Genomic DNA, 21844 nt, shown 5'->3' with positions numbered 1-21844 from the left:
CAAATATGTTTTATTATTGCTAAAATAAGAATAATAATGGAGCAGCTGACACACAGGCCAGAAAAAAAAAAAAAATCACTGCTGGTAAAAAGCAGAGGTGATTCCATTGGTAATATTTAACCCTGTGAATATCTGACAGCATCAGTTCTGAAGGACATTGGAGTGGTAAGAGCATTATCAGATGCAGATTTGCTTTGCTGAAGCCAACAGAATTGGGTTGATTTTTCTTAACGTTGGATTTGAGACATGCTGTGGAGACTGAGAGCAAATGACGCATGACAGTTTTGTGTGAAGAGGTACAGAGAATGATTAAATCGTCCGGTTGGAAAAGACCTCTGAGATCATCCAGTCCCACTGCCCCCCTACCACCACTACCTTTCGTTCTGGTTCTTGTTTTCCAAACCCTGCCCAGTCCAATCCAAGGCGTTGCTGTCACACTGCAGAGCTCAGCCAGCACTTTGTAACCACACATGATACGTAGCACTTAGAAGATTAATTTCTGGTAGTGCAAGGCAATAGCTAATAGCATGCAAGTCATTTCGAGGCAGTTACAAGCATCGGTAGGAACTCTCAATTTTTGGATCAGCATGATCTTAATGTATTTCCTAACGTATCTCATTCACAAAGGCCAAACAGAATATTTATCCAGCATCCCAGGGACAACCAAAGCTGTGAATTAAATCTTACAGAGGTTTTAAATGAGGTTAACCTATGTGCTTTTTGCAGAGATGAATATCAGAGCAGTTTAGCACTAGAGTCTATGAACTGTGCAGCAAATCCATTTGCAGTAGCTCCCTTCTTTGTGGCTGTCTGGGCTCCTCACCTCCAGCTCAAAGCCAGGTTGCTTTTTGGGATGGGACTTGCTTGACTGCTATTGTACACTGGCACACAGTGACATCTTTGAGTCTAGCAGAACTAGGAGCAGTTGCAGTCTGAAGCACCAGTGATTTGTTCCTCCTGCACATCCGTTCTCCAGCAGATGAAAGTACCCACTGCTATGCTTGGTTGCTCAGTGACTTTTTCAGCAGCCTCTTGGTTGAGCCTTAGGTCTCTGCACTCTGTGCCGTGATTATGTTGCTTACAGATGTCTTTCCAGGTATAAATGTAACTGCAGATGGTGAGAAATACATCTGGACTTGACAGTTTCAGGACTAGAAGCAAGGCTTGGACACCAGCAGAATATTGTGTTCTGTATGTGCCTTCCTCTTGAGCATGCTCATATTCTCCAGTACACAAATCATTAGTGCCAAGATTTAACCCCCAAAAAGTCAGTAAAATGAAGCCTTTCCAGCTCATAAGGTGTAATTTGGGAACAGTGCCTTTACACCAAAACTGTGAACGCAACAAATTCTCCCTCTGCAAAGTTGTGGTATGGATGAAACGAATGCATGAAGTTTCTCTTTCCAAAAGAGAGTTCAAGAGATAAGTTTCATGTTAATATACATCTCAAGGTCAGTTTTACTCAGTGCACCCTAAGGCTTTAGAATACACAGTCTGTGACCTGCATAGGAAAAAATAACCACTCACATTTAATTCCTGACTTCAGAAACTGTTTATTAATTGGAAAGAATAAACAAGAATGAACTTAAGTCTAGAGCCTGAGGATTCACTCTCTAAGAAGTTTATTCCACATTTTGCTTCATCTCCCCAAACTATTCATGTTATCCAACAACTCCTCTTCAACTTTGGTTTCCCAACATCCCATTCCCAATCTCTCTTCACCAGAGGGTTGGTTTGGTTCCTGTTTGTTTATCCTTTCTTATGGAAGCTGTGTCACCCAGCTCAATAAGGGCTGCTGGTGAAAGGCACGTCGCCTGTGGCCTGGAGATTGGGACACTCTTGGGAAATTGAAGCAGGAAATTCAAACTCGTCAAGTCTGATGTGCAAATTGGCTTTCTCACAGCTTGGACAAGAGCATTAGGAAACAGCATTGCACAAAACTTGGTTGCAGCTACCTTCTCTAGTTTTTAATAGTGAAAGCAATTAATCAGCTTTGCTGAAGTTGTGCTGTCCCAATGACAGGTGTGGCCTAACCGTGCCCATCAGATGTGGCCCCTGTGGCAGCACCTGTGACAGAACCATTGTTCTGAGGTTCTTACCACCACTGTTCAGCTGGTTTCAACCTGCTTTGGTGCCTGTCCTTAGGAAGTCACTTTACCAAGAGCTGTAAGTCTTGGACCCCTCACTGCAAGAAAGACATGGAGGCTCTGGAGCGGGTTGAAAGAAGGGCAACAGAGCTGGTGAGGGGTCTGGAGCACAGGGCTGATGAGCAGCAACTGAAGGAGCTGGGATTGTTCAGTTTGGAGAAGAGGAGGCTCAGGGGAGACCTTATTGCTCTCTATAACCACCTGAAGAGAGGTTGTGGGGAGCTGGGGTTCTGCCTCTTCTCTTGTGTAACAGTGATAGAACCAGAGGCTTCATGCTGCACCAGGGGAGATTTAGGCTGGATGTTATGAAATACTGCTTGTCTGAAAGAGTGGTCAGGCACTGGAATGGGCTGCACAGGGAGGTGATGGAGTCACTGAGCCTGGAGGTGCTGAAGGAACGTTTGGATTTTGTGTTGAGGGACACGGTTTAGTGAGAACTATTGGTGATGGGTGGATGGTTGGGGTGGATGATCCTGTAGGTGTTTTCCAACCTTGGTGTTTCTGTGATTTCTGTGACTCTTTTGGATGTGTTAACTGGGTCTGCACATCACAGCAGCCTGCCAACAACCCAACATCACTGTTAGAGCTTCCACGTGAAAGCTCTGTGCTGAAGTCTGGAAAGCAGCAGGAAAAGAAACAAACTGGTTAGGTACATAGGGCAGTTAGGAAATGGTTTTTCTTGGGTACACAGAGGTACACAGAGTAATACTTGATGCTTGAAGCACTGATAAGCACTGATAAGAAGCATGGAGGAAAAACCAGAAGAACAGAACACCACCACAACTGGGGTGTTTTCCACCAGGTAAACATGGGGGCACGGTTAGAGGGCATGGTGGGGATGAATTAATGGTTGTATTTGGTGATCTTTGTGGCCTTTGTTGCTGGCCAAGGAAGGTGGTGGAGTCACTGTCTGTGGAGGTGCTGAAGGACGTGGTCTAGAGCAGTCACAGGCATGGGTAGATGGTTGGACTTGATGACCTTAGTGGTCTTTCCAGCCTTAATGGTTCTGTGATTCCATGACACACCAGGTGGGAGGCGATGCCTCTGCTCAGGTGCTGGGAAAGGGCTCCTGCTGAAGGTGCTCCTTGAGGTCTGTGGAGCATGAGGGCCATCTGGTGCTGGAAAGCTGAAATGGAAAGCTGAACGAGCCAAGTGAAACTCAGCAGCGCCTACTGCCATTGGCTGTAAGCTTGGATACGAGGTGCTGACAAGCTCAGATTTGTGTGTGCCTACTTGTATCCATCAGTATTTCTTTGCATGCATGACTTCTTGCCATGACTCCAAGCCTCCAAAGGCATTCGTGTGCATAACTGTAGGCACATTGCAAGTTTGCACTTGTGTTTAAGTTCTTGAAGATGTGGATGGTGGAAGGGGCATGCTGTCAGAAAGTGTATGAATAAAGAGGATAGGAACAATTTTGCTGTGCCTTTCTCTAGAAAATAAAAAAAAAATATTTAAACGAATTAAAATTTCCAAAGCTGTGGAAATTATCATATGTCATTTATATGAGTGAGCTCATGTGAACAGATCAGGTATTTGTATGAACAAGCAGTCTAGCTTAAGAATGTAAGGTAGATCTATAATTAATCAAATTAGAGGACAGGAAGTTCCCTGGACGCAATGAGGTCATTCTGCTTTCTAGATTTTAGAGAATATTGGAGTCACTACTGAAAAAGGAAAATGTACTGAAAAGTACATTGTTTCTGTACTTGCTCTTCTCCAGTTACCTGTCTGCACCACTATGACTGTAATTCCCAATACAGATTAAAATGCATGTGTTCAATATGGCTAATAATATGCAGGCATTATAAACCAATTAATATTTGTATTAAATCAAGACCTGCAGGTAAAGACTATGGAAAAAATCTCAATAGTGGACCAGTGCAGTTTGAACAGTGGTCCATAAATGATAATGGTCCAGATGATGAACAGTGAAAATATGTGTGGACTGCTGAACTGACCTGAAGCATAACACACTGCATTGGATGAGGTGGTCATCTCATAACGTGTAATGCACAAGGTAGAATTGTAGGGGCATCTTTAGCTCTTTGTAGAACCTGCAAAGTGTTCAAAGGGTAACAAAACAGCCTTGGTGACCAAGCAGAGGAGTGGATTTCAAAATGAAGAGGACTGTGCTGAACAACAATGTGGGATGGGGTAAGAGGCTCTCTAACAAGGAACACATTGTTTGAGTAGAGGGTTGTGACAGCTCACAGAAGTCTTTGCTCAGTGCAATCATTGCCTGGGAGGTGGGGAAGCAGCAGAGAAAACATTTTAGAGCATTGCATATTGGCATATTCGAGAGGCTTTTCTAAGAACCACAAAGATGCTGATGTGATATTTAACATGGCAAAAACAAACAAACAAACAAACCAACAACAACCAAAAAAAACAAAACAAAACATTGCAAAAGTTAATTATCAGTCATGTGGTCATTTCAAAATAGTAGAATGGTGAAAAGGATTAAGAACATTACAAGCCAACATTACAAGGCTGCACTTGTTAGTCAACACCGTTGTTCAAAAGCTTTATTGGTGCTATTTGCTTACCAAGAAATACAGAACATTCTCCTCTATCCACTCTTTGCCACATTTGGTCCCATCAGCACGCTGATCAAGCAGTGGAGAAAAACCAAGTGGAAAACTTAAGACAAAAAATGTGCAGAAGTTCAGTGATGATAATAAGAATCTCGGATTTTGTGAAGGAAAACTATTATTTTAAGTGAGGTAATCAGATGGGGAAACCTATCATCAAGTTTACTTAGGAGAATGAGGTAAGGTAACCTTACAAGAGCTGGCCACAGCCTGAGTGGACTCAGTGGTCTTCTGGGGGTTTGGGGAGATTTGAGAAACATACACAGAAAGTTATATTTGGAGGCTCTTCTATTGATTTCTTGAATCTTTGTGTGTGTGCTTGTTTCTTAGTTTTGTGCTGTGTGCAGGATGACAGAAATGAGTGCCCGTAATGCTCAGTTGCAAAGGCAGCTGTTTAGAGAGGCTGGGTGCCAGTGAGCAATGTGTCACATGCAGTGTTGTTGAGGCCTTTGAACTTTTGCTTCAGGTCACTTTGGTTACCAAATTCTCTTGCTTCAGACAGGAGGAAGGACTTCCATTCCAGAAACTTTAGAAACCACATTTGGGAATCAATAAAAGGACAGTTGTGAAGATGCCATGCGTGTAATAAATTGATCCTGAATAAAGATAAGCCGATGACTGCCAGGTTTGACTGAAGTTCATACAGACATACCCAAGATAACTGTGAGTGTTCTTGTGCAGGTAGCAATACTGCTGTGGCAGAGCAGACATTGCCATGGATTAACTGCTCCATGCAAGCCAGCATTTTGCACTGCTTTTGTAGCAAATCTGGTGCACTTCTGGCCCAGCTTCTACCAACACATCAACTGGTGAGCCAGCCTTCATAGTCAGGTCAGAAACCAAAATGACTTGCCAATTTCACACTAAGTCCTATTATCAAAACAAATCCTGTAATCCTCAATCAGCACAACTTTGTAAGCTTCATCGCATTGTTTACTCCTGGGAGAATTTTTCGTTGCTTGAAGAGTAAATTACTAACACCAGCAACAGGAAAAATGAAACCAAATTCCTATTGTGTCCATGGAGCACAAAGAAACACCATTTCGTTTTGCAGAGAACACAAGAATTCACAAGTAACTACTGGTTGCTCCAGAGGTTTCTAAGTGCTACTGTGTCACCACATTTAATTAATATAGTGACAGTGTGAAGAATTTAACCCAGCATTTTCTTCCTACTCACAGTTCAGCTGATGGAAAAGAAAGATAGCATCCTGCCTTCTTTCCACACTTTTATCTGCATGGCTATTACAAGAGCAAAGTGATTGCATAAGAATGATGAAATGTTTTACAATTCTTAGGCATTGCATGACCAGCTCTTTTGACATGCTCTGGCACTCAGCCAGGCATCTGCGTTTATAAATGTGGATCTGTCCTAAAAAACAAATCTATGCTCATGTTGCAATTCAAAGGATTCTATGGTTATTATTTTTCCTTTGCTTTGGGCGTTAGCAGAAGGTATTCTTGCCGTTTTAGTGCTGTTTCTGAATTTACCCTCAAGTTCTCATCTAATAACTGCATTATTAGTTAAGAAAAATGCTATGTCTGTCTCCCTGAATAGAAGCAAATGCCCCTCAGAAAGGAGCTTCACAGATTACAGCTTAGAGGACATTCAGTGATGTTTGTCAGGTTCCACTTGGGATCATTGAGCTCTAGCATTGTTTGTGTTGGAAGGGGCCCTGAAAGGCCAAAAGACCCTTCCACGTTGCCACTCTCAGAGACTTACATGGAAAGCTCCAACAGCTTTGACTTCTGTTACTCCCTTCTGTGCCACCCACTGTGCTGTAAGCTAAGATCTGCAAGTACACTCCATTCCCCCATCAGGTTTTACAGCCAAGTCCAAACCCATGGGCTGAATATGCCTATAAATCAGAGGTAATCACTGCTCGTTTCAGGGACTGGGAGCGAATCTTTACCCTCCAGAGGCTTTCATTTTATCTATATTCTCATACTGCTTTTGTGTGTGTGATCCATGTGCGTGCATTTATGGTCATTTATGTATTCCAGGGTTTAAAGTGTGTTTTTCTGTATAAATCATGAGCTTTCGTTCTTTGACAAAAGAAGAGAACACAAATTCTTAAAACAGAAAAAGAGAAGCAAAACAAGGATAAAATGTTAGTTAATGGATAAAAACAGAAAGAAACCACATCGTGCTTCCAAGAGGAGCAACTGAAAGCCAGAAGTCAGCAGATTGCACTATCACAAGTTATTACTTCTTGATACTGAGTGATTAACTGAAACGCACTCGCTCTGCATAGTAGTTCAGTGTATAGAAGGAGACATTTTTAACAGCCTTTTATAAAGTTTACAATGTGATCCATTATCTTACTTGCTGAGGGAAAAGAGAAAATGCCATAACCCAAAAAGCACAGCACACCATGGAAGCCATCTTCAATGTGGTGCCAGGTCACCTTGATATTGTTGTCTTCCAGCCGCTTCTTGTACAGCAGCCCATCATCCCTGAGCACATCATGCTCACAGGTGATAATACAGGTGTCAGGTAGGCAGCCAACAACAGCATCTTCTGCTAAGAGTGGTGAAAACCTTGTCTCAAACATTTCTTTCGTTTCCTCATGGACCTGGGGTATGTATGAGGCGGGTAATGGTGGCTTGTAGTCCTGTTTAAATTTCTCTGGGATAAGATCTGGATCTATCCATTTCCCATATTTCAAATTCATGCTCTCAGGAACGTGAGAACCTGCCAAGACAGCTTCCATCAAAGAGCAATCCTTTCTCAGGTACATCAGAATGGAACAGACCATCCGTTCCAGGGACAGCAAGCCAATGGAAGCATTCTTCTGGTGAGACGGCAGGTTGAAGTTCAAGCTTTGGAGGAATGGATAGATCAAGATCTGGGCACGTATCTTCGGGATGTCTGTTCTGTTCACAAGTTCTTGGCAAGCAGTTGTTGCAAAAGTGCCCCCTGCACTGTCCCCACATACAATGATCCGATCGGGATCCACGCCGTAGTTCTTGGCAGTCTTCAAAAAGTGGATGGTGGCAGTGACACAGTCCAAGCTCTGGGTTGGGAAACTGTGCTCAGGAGCCAAGTGGTACCTGGAAGGTACAAAAGACAGCACTTTCTACATACTTGTGTGTCTGTCAATTGCTTTATTCTGGCATAATTTAAGAGCACAGAGGCTTACATAGTGCAGTTCCACCACCCACGTTATACAAACCCACACATTTACTCAATTTGTGGCCTCTGTGTTTGTGCTTGTGATCAAAGTTTGTGCCAGCAGTGCAGTCTGCAGTTCACAGAATCACAGAATCACAGAATGGCCAGGGTTGGAAAGGACCTCAAGGATCATGAATCTCCAAGCCCCCTGCCACATGCAGGGCCACCAACCTCCACATTTCATACCAGCCCAGGCTGCCCAGGGCCCCATCCAACCTGGCCTTGAACATCTCCAGGGATGGACGGGGCATCCACAACCTCTCTGGGCAGCTGTTCCAGCACCTCACCACTCTCTGTAAAGAACTTCCCCCTGACATCCAACCTAAATCTTCCCTCCCTCAACTTAAATCCATTTCTCCTTGTTCTGCTGTTATCTCCCCTTTCCAAGAGTTGACTCCCCTCCTTGTTTGCAGGCTCCCTTTAGGTACTGAAGGCTGCAATGAGGTCACCCCACAGCCTTCTTTTCTCCAGGTTGAACAAGCCCAGCTCCCTCAGCCTGTCTTCATAGGGGAAGTGCTGCAGCCCCCTGATCATCTTTGTGGCTCCTCTGGACCCTCTCCAACAGCTCTCTGTCTTTTTTGTACTGGGGCTCCACACTTGGACACAGTGCTGCAGATGGGGCCTCACAGGAGCAGAGTAGAGGGGGAAAATCACCTCCCTGTCCCTGCTGGCCACCCCTCTTCATACTTCATTTGCTTTTCCGAGATGCAATGCATTCTGCTGGCTCATGTTCAGTTTTTCATCCATCAGGACCCCCAGATTCCTCTCCACAAGGCTGCTCTCCTCCCAGTCTGTATGGATGCCTAGGATTCCTCCGGCCCAGGTGCAAAACTCTGCACTTTGCTGTGTTGAACCTCATCAGGTTCACCCGGGCCCACCTTTCCAGACTCTCGAGGTCCCTCTGAATGACATCCCTTCCTTCTACCGTGTTGACCGCACCGCTCAGCTTGGTGTCGTCAGCAAATTGCTGAGGGTGCACTCGACTCCGCCATCGCTGTCATTGATAAAGATGTTAAAGCACCGGTCCCAAGACAGAGCCCTGCTCGCTACCAGCCTCCACCTGAACACAGAGCCATTGCTGACCACCCTCTGTCTGCAGCCTTTCAACCAGTTTCTTATCCATCGAGTGGTTCACCCATCACATCCACACCCCTCCAATTTGGAGATAAGGATGTGGTGGGGGACCATGTCAGAGGCTTTGCTCAAGTCCAGCTAAATGACATTGATTCTCCCCTTTGCACTGACTGTGGGTACCGTGGATGTACATCCTGCATACCCAAAGGTCCAGCTGATTCTTGGATCCTGAGGACACTGATCATTACCTTTACCATTATATTTTATATTATCACCTTGTCGGTATTTTATTATTATATATGAGTGAGGTTTTGTGTGTTATTATTACGCTTTAATATAATAACAGTAATTTAATGACACTGTGTTATAAAACACCATGCAGTAAATGTACAGTGGTGATGAAATAGCTTCCTGCAGACAATTATTTCATTTATTTTGTTAACTGGGACAAATGGATTGCAGGGGAGCGATGACAACATAAGGCTCTCTTTGTTTAGTTCTTAACCAACAACGTACTTTCTTAGATGAAAGAAAGTCAGGTCAAAGTGAATGAGAGCAAGATGCACCTCCATGGCCATGGCTCTTTATTCTCTGCATTTGTGATCTTTCTGGAGAATATTAGTTGAGTAAGGAAAAGAGAAATACAACTGAGGCAGCAATGCAGGCTTTCTCTGTTCATAGAATCACAGAATGGCCTGGGTTGCAAAGGAGCACAGTGCTCATCCAGTTCCATCCCCCTGCTGTGTGCAGGTCACCAACCAGCAGCCCAGGCTGCCCAGAGCCACATCCAGCCTGGCCTTGAATGCCTGCAGGGATGGGGCATCCAGAGCCTCCTTGGGCAACCTGTAACAGTGCCTTACCACCCTCTGGGGGAAAAACTTCCTCCTAATATCCAACCTAAACCTCCCCTGTCTCAGTTTAAACCATTTCCCCTTGTCCTGTCACCATCCACCCTCATAAACAGCTGTTCCCTCCTGTTTATATGCTCCCTTCAAGTACTGGCAGGCCATTACGAGGTCTTCCCAGAGCCTTCTCTTCTCCAAGCTATGCCTGTTAACCCTCCTCTGTTGGCTGAAGTGCATTGTTTCTACTTTCCACTTAATTAAACCTATGGATTAATAAGTTAAACATCCTAATAATTGCTTTTGTTATTGATAAACTCAAGTCAGTATTTGTTGTCATGCACATGCTGGCTTGCACATGTCTGTGTAAGGACAGACTTTCCTAGAGCTCAGTTTTTTCAAGCTCAACTTACCCAACTGACACCACCACGGAATCAGACTTTTTGGCTATGTGCTGGCATATTCTTTCATGGCTTTCTGAAGAACAAACATGAATGCAGTTAATGTCTTTGAGTACTTGCAGCAATATCCTCCCTTCTTTCTTGGTGGCGTAACACCTCAGTTGAGGTGTGCAGAGATGACCACATGACAATCTCATTAACGAGTTATAAAACCATTCCACTGTAAGTTAGTGGGCAGGATTATGCCTCTTACAATGTATTTAAAGATGCGCTGGGCTTTTCTTCTACTTTAGTTCAGTTTTTATTACATTTAAAAGACTTGGCTTGTTGCCATTTGCTCAATAATACATTCCACCTTAAATTTCAGAATCCTAACACCTTTTAATATGTGTTTGTATCTTTTGGAGCTTCTTTGATTAAGTTTGCAATTATCTGCTTTCTCTAATCAATTAAACTGAAAAAAGTCAAGCTAATTAAAGGACCTGGGGCACACAGGAGCTGTATGCCACTGGGGAAGGGATCCAATGGAGGAATGCAGGAGTTAATAACTTCTGTCACGTTTTCAGACCGAAACAGATGCATTCACTTAGCAGCACCACTTGTTGTAAGGGATATAAATGCCATAAATAGGGCTGTATCCTCCCAAGAATAATTTAGATATTCAACAAGGGCAGATTAAAGAACTGAAAAAGTAAAACCAAGCATCGTGTTATGTCTCTCTGTAGCCCAAGCTAAGCCTCTGTCACTTCTTAGGTTCAAAACAATTTTTAAAAATATATCATTAATGAGCGTGTGTAAAAAATAATGATAAATATTGCATTTTCTCTTTCAGTTCCTTACTTATGCTTCCGTACATCCCACATCCTCCATGGAACAAGACGACTCCCCTCCGTTTGCTGGCAGATGGTGATCTGGGGAGGTAGATCCTCACTGGCACCTCACCAAAGTGCAGATCCTTTATGAGGAGCTCTGAAGCCCTCCATGCCCTCAGTCCGTTAGAAAACATCCTGATAAGTACGTGCTTCTTGCAGATCCCCAAACTCGCTGATTTATTTGCCTGGATATAACAGAAAAAATAAGAAATTAGAATAGAAAATCCAAGCCCTTCCACTCTGTTGGGACCACAGAAGGCCAGAAGAGGCCTTTCTCTGTGTTATGTTTAGGAGAATTGCATTGGGTGTTTGCTACTGTACAGGATTTTCATTTAAAAAGCTCGGTGATTTCAGTTGTGAAATGGAAATGTACATCTTTGTGGATTGAGATAATGTTGTTTTCAGAAGAATGTTGCAATACTTCTTCCACTGAATGTCCCCTTTAAATCCCTTCTTATTTCTGTAATCTAGTTTTGCCACACGTCAGCAATTTGTGTATGTATGCAGTGTAGGTGTCATGAGGTCTAAGCCTCCTTTTCTTGTCTGTGAAGAGAAAGACATCTCTAGAGGACAGTTCCAACTTCAGGTATATTAAGCTATGCTCTGGAAATGGCTGCTCATCACCATTTATTGTAAAGGGAGACTGTCCACTCCAGATGGCTCAGCTGAAGGACTGAAGGTAAGGTGAGATAAAAATGTCCCAGCCGTGACAGTAACTGAGTGGTCTTTGATCACCTCCAGCCGCAGGATCAGTGACAACAAGGTTTTAGAAAGTCAGTGATGCTTGTAATCAGTAATGAAATGCTGCTCCAAAGACCTTGGTGAGAATGGTTCTGAGCCATATCTCCTCCATCTGTGAAACCTTTATCGAGATCCCACCGGGATTCAGGAAATGGCTCTTCAGTTTCTTAAATCCAGCGGGGAAAACAAAGTATGTTTGTTAAGTAAAATGTCTTCTTATCCAAAGGCATTCAATTACTGATAATTGAGATAGATAACCTGAGGATCACACTGGAATCCCCCTTTATTTTGAGAATGGTTTCTAAGTGATGCATTTCCTGCCAGGGACAATACTTCTTTTCCTATTAAATGATGACTTAATTACAAACGGAATGATGGTAATCATAACAAGCAATTTGCAAATTGTGTTGTTCTGTTCTGAGCAGCAGAATTATGCATGTATGTACTGTATCAGTGCCTCATCAACTAATGGCCACTGTGCTTTTGTAACCTAATGTTTCTGACTTCTGCTTTTTCTTTGTTTTTTGTTGAAGTGACAATGTTGGGATGTTGAAGTTAACACATTGCTGCTCTGTGTTTATTTAATCTCACCTGCACTTTCTAACATCCCTGTGTTTTTTTTAGCAGAGCCTTCAAGTGACAAGTATTAACAATATATATGATAAACATGGTATCAGAACATTCTATGTAAATATCCTCTTTCTTTTCCTTATCCTAGGAGCTCCTGGCATCACAGACACATCTTCAATTTTAAGGAAAAGAACTGCCATAAAGAAGAATGGGGAATTTGGTATGTTATTCAATTTTGCACTGAAAAACTTTTTCTTGATCAATAATTACAAAATACTTCAGAAACAGTAACAGTCCACTCAAAATAGAGGAGTTATGGCTATTTCCAGATATCTATGATTGTATTAGTAGGTGAACATATCATGTAAGCCAGGTTCTAAAATGTGTGTTTGTATAAGAAAAGGAGAACCCAAACCAGCATGCAGTAATTTGAAAAACTGTTTGCTCAAATGCCTAGATTCTGCCACAGGCTTCTCTGTACATTGAACATCACACAATGACCAGATTTTTACTTTTCAACTAAGTAAGAAATCACATATGAAATGGGAAAGAACACTCAGTTTGTCCATCATGGACTTGGAGAGTCCTTTTGACAGTCACTCTCTCTTACTCATCTTGAAGCATTATGCTTTGCCAACCAAAATAATTATCAGAGCTTTATATCACAGTGTGATATGCACAGATCTGAATGCAGATCTGTAGGAATGGATTAACACAGAAGCTATGTTGTGAGCTGGTAGGCTTTCTCCCATCTTTTCTCTTTGAGATTTTCATTAATTTCTTCAAGAAAGCACGTACACAGGAGCAGCTGGAGCATCATATGTGTGACACCTCTGTTCCAGTAGATGCTTAAATGCTGATCCATCTAAGAGGTGCCTCAAATAAGTTCAACAAAAAGGCAGAAGACTGTGCTATGCTACAATAAAAAAGAGGCCTTCCTTGCAACGTACATGGCAGAGAGCACAGAAGGAGATGTCACTGGCACAACAACAGCAACATTCATCAGAACCAGCAGGATATTCTCACTGCACATGCACAATGCACAAAGCACTATGTGCTTTGTAAGAAACCACACCAGGTCAATCACTAACCCATGTGTGTTAGTGCCACATCCACACTGCTCCTCATTACCTCCAGGGACCCCAGCACCTCCCTGGGCAGCTCATTCCAATGCCCAACCACCCGTTCTGTGATGCAGTTCTTCCTGCTATCTGATCTAAACCTTATCTGGTGCAAATGGAAGCCTTTTTTTCCCCACTTTTCTCTAGAAAGTGGAAGAGTAAAATATATCGAAATGGGTGGTTTGAGGAATAATTGAGAATAACAGCGTAAACTTTGAATAAGCTTTCATCATACAGATTAGTGAGTTTCTTTCCCAATGTGGAGCAAAGTTAAACTTTACATTATAACCCAGTTGTTGCATAGTGAAGCAACTCACACATTGGCACGACTGCCTGCCAAATGGGTCAGAGTTAGTGGCCTTCAAAGGACAGCAGGAGTGGGACAAGGGATGCACAAAGCAGTTCCTCACCACACGTTGGCCGATGCCCAGCCAGAACCCAAACAACAGCTGCCCCCCAGGTCAGCTCCCTTCAGTTTTATAGCTTTTCTCACTACATCATAGGGTATGGAAAACCCCTTTGGCCAATTTGGGGCAGCTTCTCTGGTTCTGTCCCCTCCCAGCTCCGTGGGACCCCCAGCTGCCTCACTGGCAGGACAGAATGAGAAGCTGAAAAACTGAAACATCCTTGGCTCTGTGCAGCACTGCTCAGCAACAGCTAAAACATTGATGTGCTGTCAACATTGTTCTTCTAAAGCCAAAGCATAGCATCATACCAGACACTGTGAAGAAAATCAACCCTGTCCCAGCTGAAACCAGCTTGTAGAAGCAGCTTCGGAAAAGAGAGTCATCTGAAAGAATCCTTTCATCAAACCAAGTACGGAAACATAGAGGACCTAATAACATTCAGTCATTTAATTGTATTATGTTTATATATAGCTTAACATGAGGAGCAGTCTGAAATATGTAAGGACAGCAACTCTTCCTTCACACCAGGCAGTGTAGATAGGTACACATGGCATAAGCCATTGGAGGATGAGAGACCTGGTTTGGTGAAAGCATGTAGGTTTAAGCAACCCATGTAAGTCTTTGTATCACCCAAAGTGACTTTTCAGGATTACTGTACATTACATATAATTTGAGGATGACAGAACACTGCTGCTTGAGATGAACCCCTTACAAACAATAATGAAATCATGAAATCACTCTTTTTCCTACAGACTTCCATTTGATACAGAATCATGGAAGGTTGGAAGATTTTAGGTTGGAAGAGACCTGTAAGATCACCACGTCTGACCATAAATCAAGTCCAGGCATAATGATATCTGCCAAACGTGATAAGGCTTAGTCTGATCTTGTCTTGTATTCTTTGAAAATGTCTTGGGCAAGAGCTGTTTCTTACTCTGCTGGCAGCACATATAGCACAGTCTAGTTTACAAGTAAATAAATAAGAAGTAGTAACAGCTCTTGTGACTGAACTTTCTTTGATCAGGAGGTTAGATTAGGGCCGCAAAAATGATTCAGGTATGGAACACCTCTCCTACAAGGGCAGGCTGAGAGCTGGGGGCTGTGCAGCCTGGAGATGGGAAGGCTCTGCGGAGAGCTGAGAGCTGCCTACTGGTATCTAAAGGGGCAGTAAGAAACGAGGGGACAGACACTTCATCAGTATCTGTGTTGAAAGGAAATGGTTTCCAACTAAAGAAGGGAGATTTAGGTTGGATTTAAGGAAAAAGTCTTTTACAGTGAGGCACTGGCACAGGTTGCCCAGAGAGGTAGTGGTGCTCCATCCTTGCAGACACCCAAGGACACGGAATGGGGCTCTGAGCACCTGATGGAGCTGTGGGTGTCCCTGCTCATAGCAGGGGGTTGGACTAGATGGCCTTTAGGGTCCCTTCCAACTCTAGGGATTCTATGATTCTATGATTAGATTACCTCCAGTATACATGATTCTGTATTAACTCATTAAGACACAGCAGTTTAGTCACTGCAGAAATAAGAACAGAATCATGAGTACGACAATTACTACAGATAGATAAAAATTTAGGAAATTACCTCAAATAGATCAGAGTGCCCTGGGATACAGAAGGTTCATTTATCGGGTCTTCAGCCCTTCTGTTTTTCACTGGACCGATCATTTCATCACAAAAGGCAATCAAGTTACAATTGCAGTGTAAATATACAAATCTCAGCATTTAAAAGATGTCACCTCATGTAGGCAGCTTTTATGGACAGTATTAAAATACCAAACTTGCGTCACCATACAATTCCCATTACACACAGCTGCAATATTTAAATGCTATGTTCATAGTTCTACTCACGTTTTCCCTTTCCTGAAAATCACAATATCACAGAGCACGATAAACTCACCAGAATTTCAACCATAGTAAAAAGCCAATTATAGAAGCTGAGCTTTGATGGCTGGTCAACTTCAGGAGGAATTTTTGCCTTGAAGGAATGATAAGAGGCTTCAATTAAAACCGATAATAAAAAAGCAAGTAGAATTCCTGCTATTAATGTCAGACCGTAAAATAATTCCATTTTTCTTTGGAGAGGGTGATTTTGTAGTGAACTGTTTGATACAATTCTGTCAATATTTATATCCTCCAGATTGACCCAACAGAGAAGTCATTTGCATATCAAACTTCCTCCACCCTCCACCTACAGATCAGGCCGCCGGATGCTAGCAACGTGCAAACATCCTGCAGTGCCAGCTATTACAGCTTTATTTAGCATGGCCAAAGTAATGCCTGCAGTACATCAAGATACGTCACTACTCTGCATATTCCCAAATTGCAAATGGACTTCAGTTTTCATCTGGTTTAGTTGTATTCTGATTTATGGGTCTGAATCACCTGTTTCTTTATTTGTTCACTCACTGCCATTATGAGGCATCGTAGAGCAGACCAAGAAGCTCTGGGAGTACTTTAGGGTGCTCTTGAATACACGGGGCTGTCCTTGGAGACCTCTAGAGCATACTGGGGAACCTCTATTACATCCTAGAGCACACTGGACAGCTCCAGGAGTCTTGTAGGGTGCCCTCAAGTACTCTGGGGAGCTTCTAGGCACACAAGGAAGGCTCCAGGACATCCTAGAACACATTGAGGAGAACTCTAGGAGAGCTAGAAGCTCTAGCAGTGCTAGGGTTCCCTAGAGGAGCTCTTGGAGGCCTCTAGGGCACAGAAACTTCTATGGTGGTATTCCCTCAGAGTTTGGGTTCTTGACTAAAAAAGTCAGTCATTTCTAGCTGTTCTTATGCCTACGAAAGAAGATGAAATATACCTACCTAGAAAAAACTCGTTTACACAATATATGTCTCTACTTAAAGGAAGTAGGGATAAATCTTTATGTGAATAAGTCAATAGGTTGAAGAAATCTTCAGCTATGTGGACTGAGGGTAAACAGATTGAGTCATAAGAGAGAAACTACTGGATGATAAGGGTGACTAGACTGGATTCTTATGTGAATAGGTCAAATTTAACCCTAGTGGAATCCAACAAGCACAGCTATTCGAACTATGTGGTTCAAAATCCTCAAAATAAAATAAAGGTGTTAAGCATAAGAAATCCATATAAGAAAGTCATAACAGAATTCTCATCTTAACTCAGCAGGCCTGGAACGTGATCACAGTGCGCATCCTTCCAAAACTAACCCAAGTTACTTGACTAAGCTGAGGATTCATTGATCCCTTCCATCACTGTGAGGTGTAGCACACTTGACTTAGCCCCTCCACCCACTTAGTCATCCAGACCTGTGGAGATATGTCAGTTTTAATGATTTAAACAGACACATAAAGCCATAAACTAAAGCAAAAATTAATTTCTGGGAAATATGTAATGAATGTAACTAATCTGTACTAAAATTAATAGCTTCTGAGTTCTGAACCAGGACTTTCAGTGCAGCAGCCAGCCATTAGAGAGACTGGAGGAGTAGTGGGCATCCTACAAAGAGTTATTCACGGACTTTGGGACTGGTTGCTTTGGGGGAATTATTTTTTATCAAATGGTGTTGGACAATGTTTAATTGGAGGACAGAGATGGTTGTTCTGTAAAAGCATTTCTGTTGGTTTATTCTACAGGTCAGCTGCTAGCAAATAACTGGATCAGTGCATGCTATGGTTATAACTGACGTTTCTTCCTCCAGAGATTCAGCTAATCCTATCCTCATGATAGGCATTGGTGCACATGGGCATTCATAAGAATGCAGAAGGCCCTATAAGGGTTAGCTGGCCTTTGGAAGCCCTCGGTTGTTTACCCCATGTATCATTTGTTCCCATGTCCACTTCCAAAACTGCTGTTCACTTAAAAATATTAGTGGTACCAATTTGAGGGGGTAATGGCAGCGATTCAGCAAGGATGGGCAGATTGGCTTTCTGCTAACAGTGGGTACAGTGCTCGAAACTTTCAGATGAGTTATTAAAGAATCCAGCTAATCCTTGTAGAAATCATCATCACTGATCTAGTGGTGGGCAGCCCTGCCCATGGCAGGGGATTGGAAGTAGGTGATCTTTAAGGTCATGTCCAACCTAAGCCATTCTATGATTCTGTGAAAAGTTTAGTGGGTTAAGCTCAAGGAGGGAAGGTTTAGATTAGATGTCAGGGAGAGGTTTGTCAGAGAGAGTGGTGAGGTGCTGGAACAGCTGCCCACAGAGGCTGTGGATGCCCTGTCCTTGGAGGTGTTCAAAGCCAGGTTGGATGGAGCCCTGGGCAGCCTGGTCTAATACCAGATCTGGAGTCCTGTAGCAGTGGGGTTGGAACTTGATGATCCTTGGGGTCCCTTCCAACCCAAGCCATTCTATTATTCTATGATTCTGAATGTCTGAATGAACACAGTGTCGTCTCTCTGTGCCTTTTGCCTTAAGCCCAGCTGTATCTCTCTAGAGATCTTATTTTCCCATCATTTGATTTGTAACTTGATCTTACTTCCCTAAAGCTGATCCATTCTCCCTTCCAACCAAAAGCATTTTCCACTGATGATTATTTTCTTCTTCATATGTTCTACTGAACCACTGGCTTTGGAAAGAAATCATAACCACTTTTAATGAGAATGTTTAAAGAAGGCATTGTTCGTAAGGGCTCAGAGAAGATTTCATCTACAAACTTATCCCTTAGCTAGTTTACAAGCTTCCAGTGCAAAATTTTTCAAGAATAAACCTACTGTTCAGTTTTTGTCCGAATCCATTTCACATTGGTTTAGTCAGATTTCACTTCAGACTCTTGAAACAATAAACTCCTTCTCTAGTTTTAATTGCCTTAAGGGCTTAATTCTTCACCAGTTCTTGTGTGCTAGAGGTTTTGTCAGGACTGAGGGATTAATGAGAGGGTCTGGCAAGTTCTGAGTGATGTAAAGGTGAGGTAAATGTACAAAACAAAACGTTAGACGAGTTAATCAGTTTAACACTGCACAGCCACTCCATTCCTGGACATCGGGGCAGCCTCTTGTAGGGGTCAACCAGCCCATGACAGGAGTTTGGAGCTGGATGATCTTTGGAATCCCCTCCAACCTAAGCCATTCTATGATTCTTTGATGATTCTGTGATTCCTGCTAACATGTGGTGTTTCTCCCTGTTCTCTCTTTCAATATGAGGACACAAGCTAATAGGCTGAGATGGTTTTGGCTTCTAATTAAACCAAGGTGAGAAAAAAGACAGGCAGTTATTACAAATTATAAAATCTAATGTGCAAAAACACAATTAAGCAATTGAAAGAAATAGCACATCCTTGATGTTGCATGCCTTTTTCTGAATTCCTGATAGTACCAACAAGCACTTTGAATGTTCTTCTTATGAACTTTTTATGCATACTGGATTTAGAAAGGCCGTATCATCTAGATGATCTTAGAAGTCTTTTCCAACCTTAATGATTCTATGGCTCTATTAGGGGCATGGTTTTGTGGTCAGTACTCGTGGTAGGTGGACAGTTGGACTTGGTGATTAGAGGTCTTTTCCAACCATAGTGAGTGAGTCTGCGGTTCTTCTGTTCTATCTGGAACTTGTGCTCACTCAGTAGAGGGTTTGCTGTATCTCTGTTCATAATGCTGATTTGCTGTGAGACCCTGGGAAAGCAGATTTCCAAATGTAGGTTTTCACACAAGGCAGGACACAGACTGCTTTCTGTCAAGGCTGGAAGCTGAACAGAAACCTGGTCCCTGTGAGCTTAGTCCATGGCAAAACTCCACTTACAATGCAACAATATCAGACTTTTAATACTTAATAGCATATAGAAGGACAGTGTGAAATCATAGGACCACTGGGACACATTTCAAATGGAAAATGTGAACTCAAGGGAAGAATGAAATCAAGAAGCACAAAAATACAGCTCTTGCTTTATCCAAATCTGACAGCAGTACTTCATATAACAAAAACCAGATCGTCTTGGCCAAGGAGTTTCATTTTTAAAAAGAGGCTTAGTTTTAATCTCTGCCTGTGATGGATTGTCCATGGTTAAGAACCTGCATTGGTGTAAAGAATTGGTACTACTGGACACTTTAGTATTGCAGATTTTCTATGTTTAAGACATTTCCATATTTAAGGCTTCCCTGGGCCTCTTTATAGAACCAGAAAAGTCTGTTCTGCAAAAAATGGACCTTTCTTTATGGAAGAACCAGAAAAGTCTGTTCTGCAAAAAATGGACCTTTCTTTATGGAAGTGTGCAGGTAAAAGTTGCTTTTTCACTGCTGTTTATTCCTTCAGGAACAGGGAAGTAAGGAAAAGTATGTTCCTATGACTCTCACTGAGAGTGCTAGCGTACATTGCTATGTCTCAATTATTGTAGGCTGCTAACCTGCCTTTAGACTAGCTTATCTAAGTATGAACTGCAGGTTTAGCTTTAAGCTGGTGCTGTTGCGGTTAGGCACTCATGGTTAAATATTCAGAAACATAAAATCATAGAGTGGTTTAGTGGTTTGGACCTTAAAACCCATCCAGTTCCAACCCCTGCCATGGGCTGGGTTGCCATGAATGCATCTTTCGAGCTATGGTCCCAGGAATGAGTCATTCTAAATTTAAGCCTAATCATTCACAGTAGATTCATCAAAGTGCATTACAGCCCAACGCTTCTGTTCAGAAGCACAAACCCAAACACTGACAAACAGAAGTAGAAACAAAGTGGGTGACCACTGAGATGTGCAGCACGACTGCCTTCTTGTGCAAAATGGAACCAAACTTCGTTTAAAATGCCATGAAAATGGCTCAACCCAAGTGATTGTGGGGTTTTGCAGTTTGTACATTGTTGGGAGTGAATGCTCATGGAACAAATGGTTCAGTGCTGTGCAGCTATCTGAAATGCAGCGTTCATTCTGGCACTAAGTGATGGCGTCAGCAATTGATGCAATTCTGCACTGTTAACAGGCCTGCCTATGGAAAGCTGCAGTGCAATGGGGAAGGACTTCTGAGTAGGAGCATGGAGGAGATCATCAGAAACAACTGCTGTGATGTGACAGACCCTCATTTTCACCAACCAAGGTATGTACCAAGACGTTGACTGAAAGCAATTAGAGTGACCAAACCTAAATGATAGCGTGGTTTGGGTTTCACTAAAAAGAGATGAGCTTTTTAAACAGAGGCACACATTGGGGTTGTTGAGGAGATGGTCTGAAAAAGATCTCATGCCAAACAGCGTGAATTTCAAAATGAGTTACATGAATTTCACCAGGTTTATTGCAGACAAGAAGCACTAACTCCAGTTTTGCTGTATTACCTCTGTTTCTTGCTCTTGTTGCACAGTGTGTGAGCTTCTGGTTGCAACTGCTTCGAGGTGAATGCAAAGCAAAGTAGTAAGATAGTGAAAGAGTTCATACATCCACTGAAATCTGAAGGTGACGTTAGGAAAACAGAAATACTTCATTTTAAGTATGTAGCTGTGTCTTTTGGCTCCAGCTGCCTGTTTGCACAACATTCATCCATAATGAATGGAAAAAAAAAAAAAACCAAAAACCAAGCAGCCATTTTTAATACATTTCAGAATATTGTTTAATGGGGAAGCAGATAAATACTCACAGGACTCGTTCCACCGGCATTAGAGGACTTGTGAATGTCTCAAAGAATCAAAAAATCAGCCTTGCTTGAACTTCATATGCCTTCATTTTTAACACTGCTCTTTATTTCTATACCAAAAGTTGTTATATTTGTTACCAGTCCAGACACTGAGTCATTCCTGTTTAAGCCAGACACTGGGCTCTCTGTGTAATTTCTCTCTCCCCTTCAGAGTTTCTGGACTGAGAGGAAAGCTGTAATGCCAGGTGCCTCCCCCAGCTCCATTTCTAACTGTAAAAACACACAGAAGTGCTCAGTGCTGCCAAGCAGCCATGGAAATTCTCACAGCTCTGGTTATTTCAGATGCTGCTATGTTAGGGGATACCTGGTTTTGAACAAG

The 21844-nt window shown here is 42.6% G+C and overlaps 1 protein-coding gene across 1 annotated transcript; it reads right to left on the bottom strand.

Moving 5' to 3' along the window:
- Positions 1–7022: 7022 nt before the first annotated feature.
- On the bottom strand, positions 7023–11238 carry LOC122186565 (arylacetamide deacetylase-like 3). The gene is made up of 3 exons (XM_042883353.1): positions 11073–11238; positions 10245–10308; positions 7023–7794 (listed from the first exon to the last, which is right to left on the bottom strand). The coding sequence occupies exons 1-3, from the start codon at positions 11236–11238 to the stop codon at positions 7023–7025; spliced, it is 1002 nt and encodes a 333-aa protein (XP_042739287.1).
- Positions 11239–21844: the final 10606 nt, after the last annotated feature.

The sequence above is a fragment of the Lagopus leucura genome, unplaced genomic scaffold, assembly GCF_019238085.1.
Source record: "Lagopus leucura isolate 7727_CA_CO unplaced genomic scaffold, USGS_WTPT01 Super-Scaffold_100037, whole genome shotgun sequence".
NCBI lineage: Eukaryota > Metazoa > Chordata > Aves > Galliformes > Phasianidae > Lagopus > Lagopus leucura.
The sequence above is the reverse complement of the archived record's forward strand: the minus strand, read 5'-3'. Positions and strand labels throughout refer to the sequence as shown.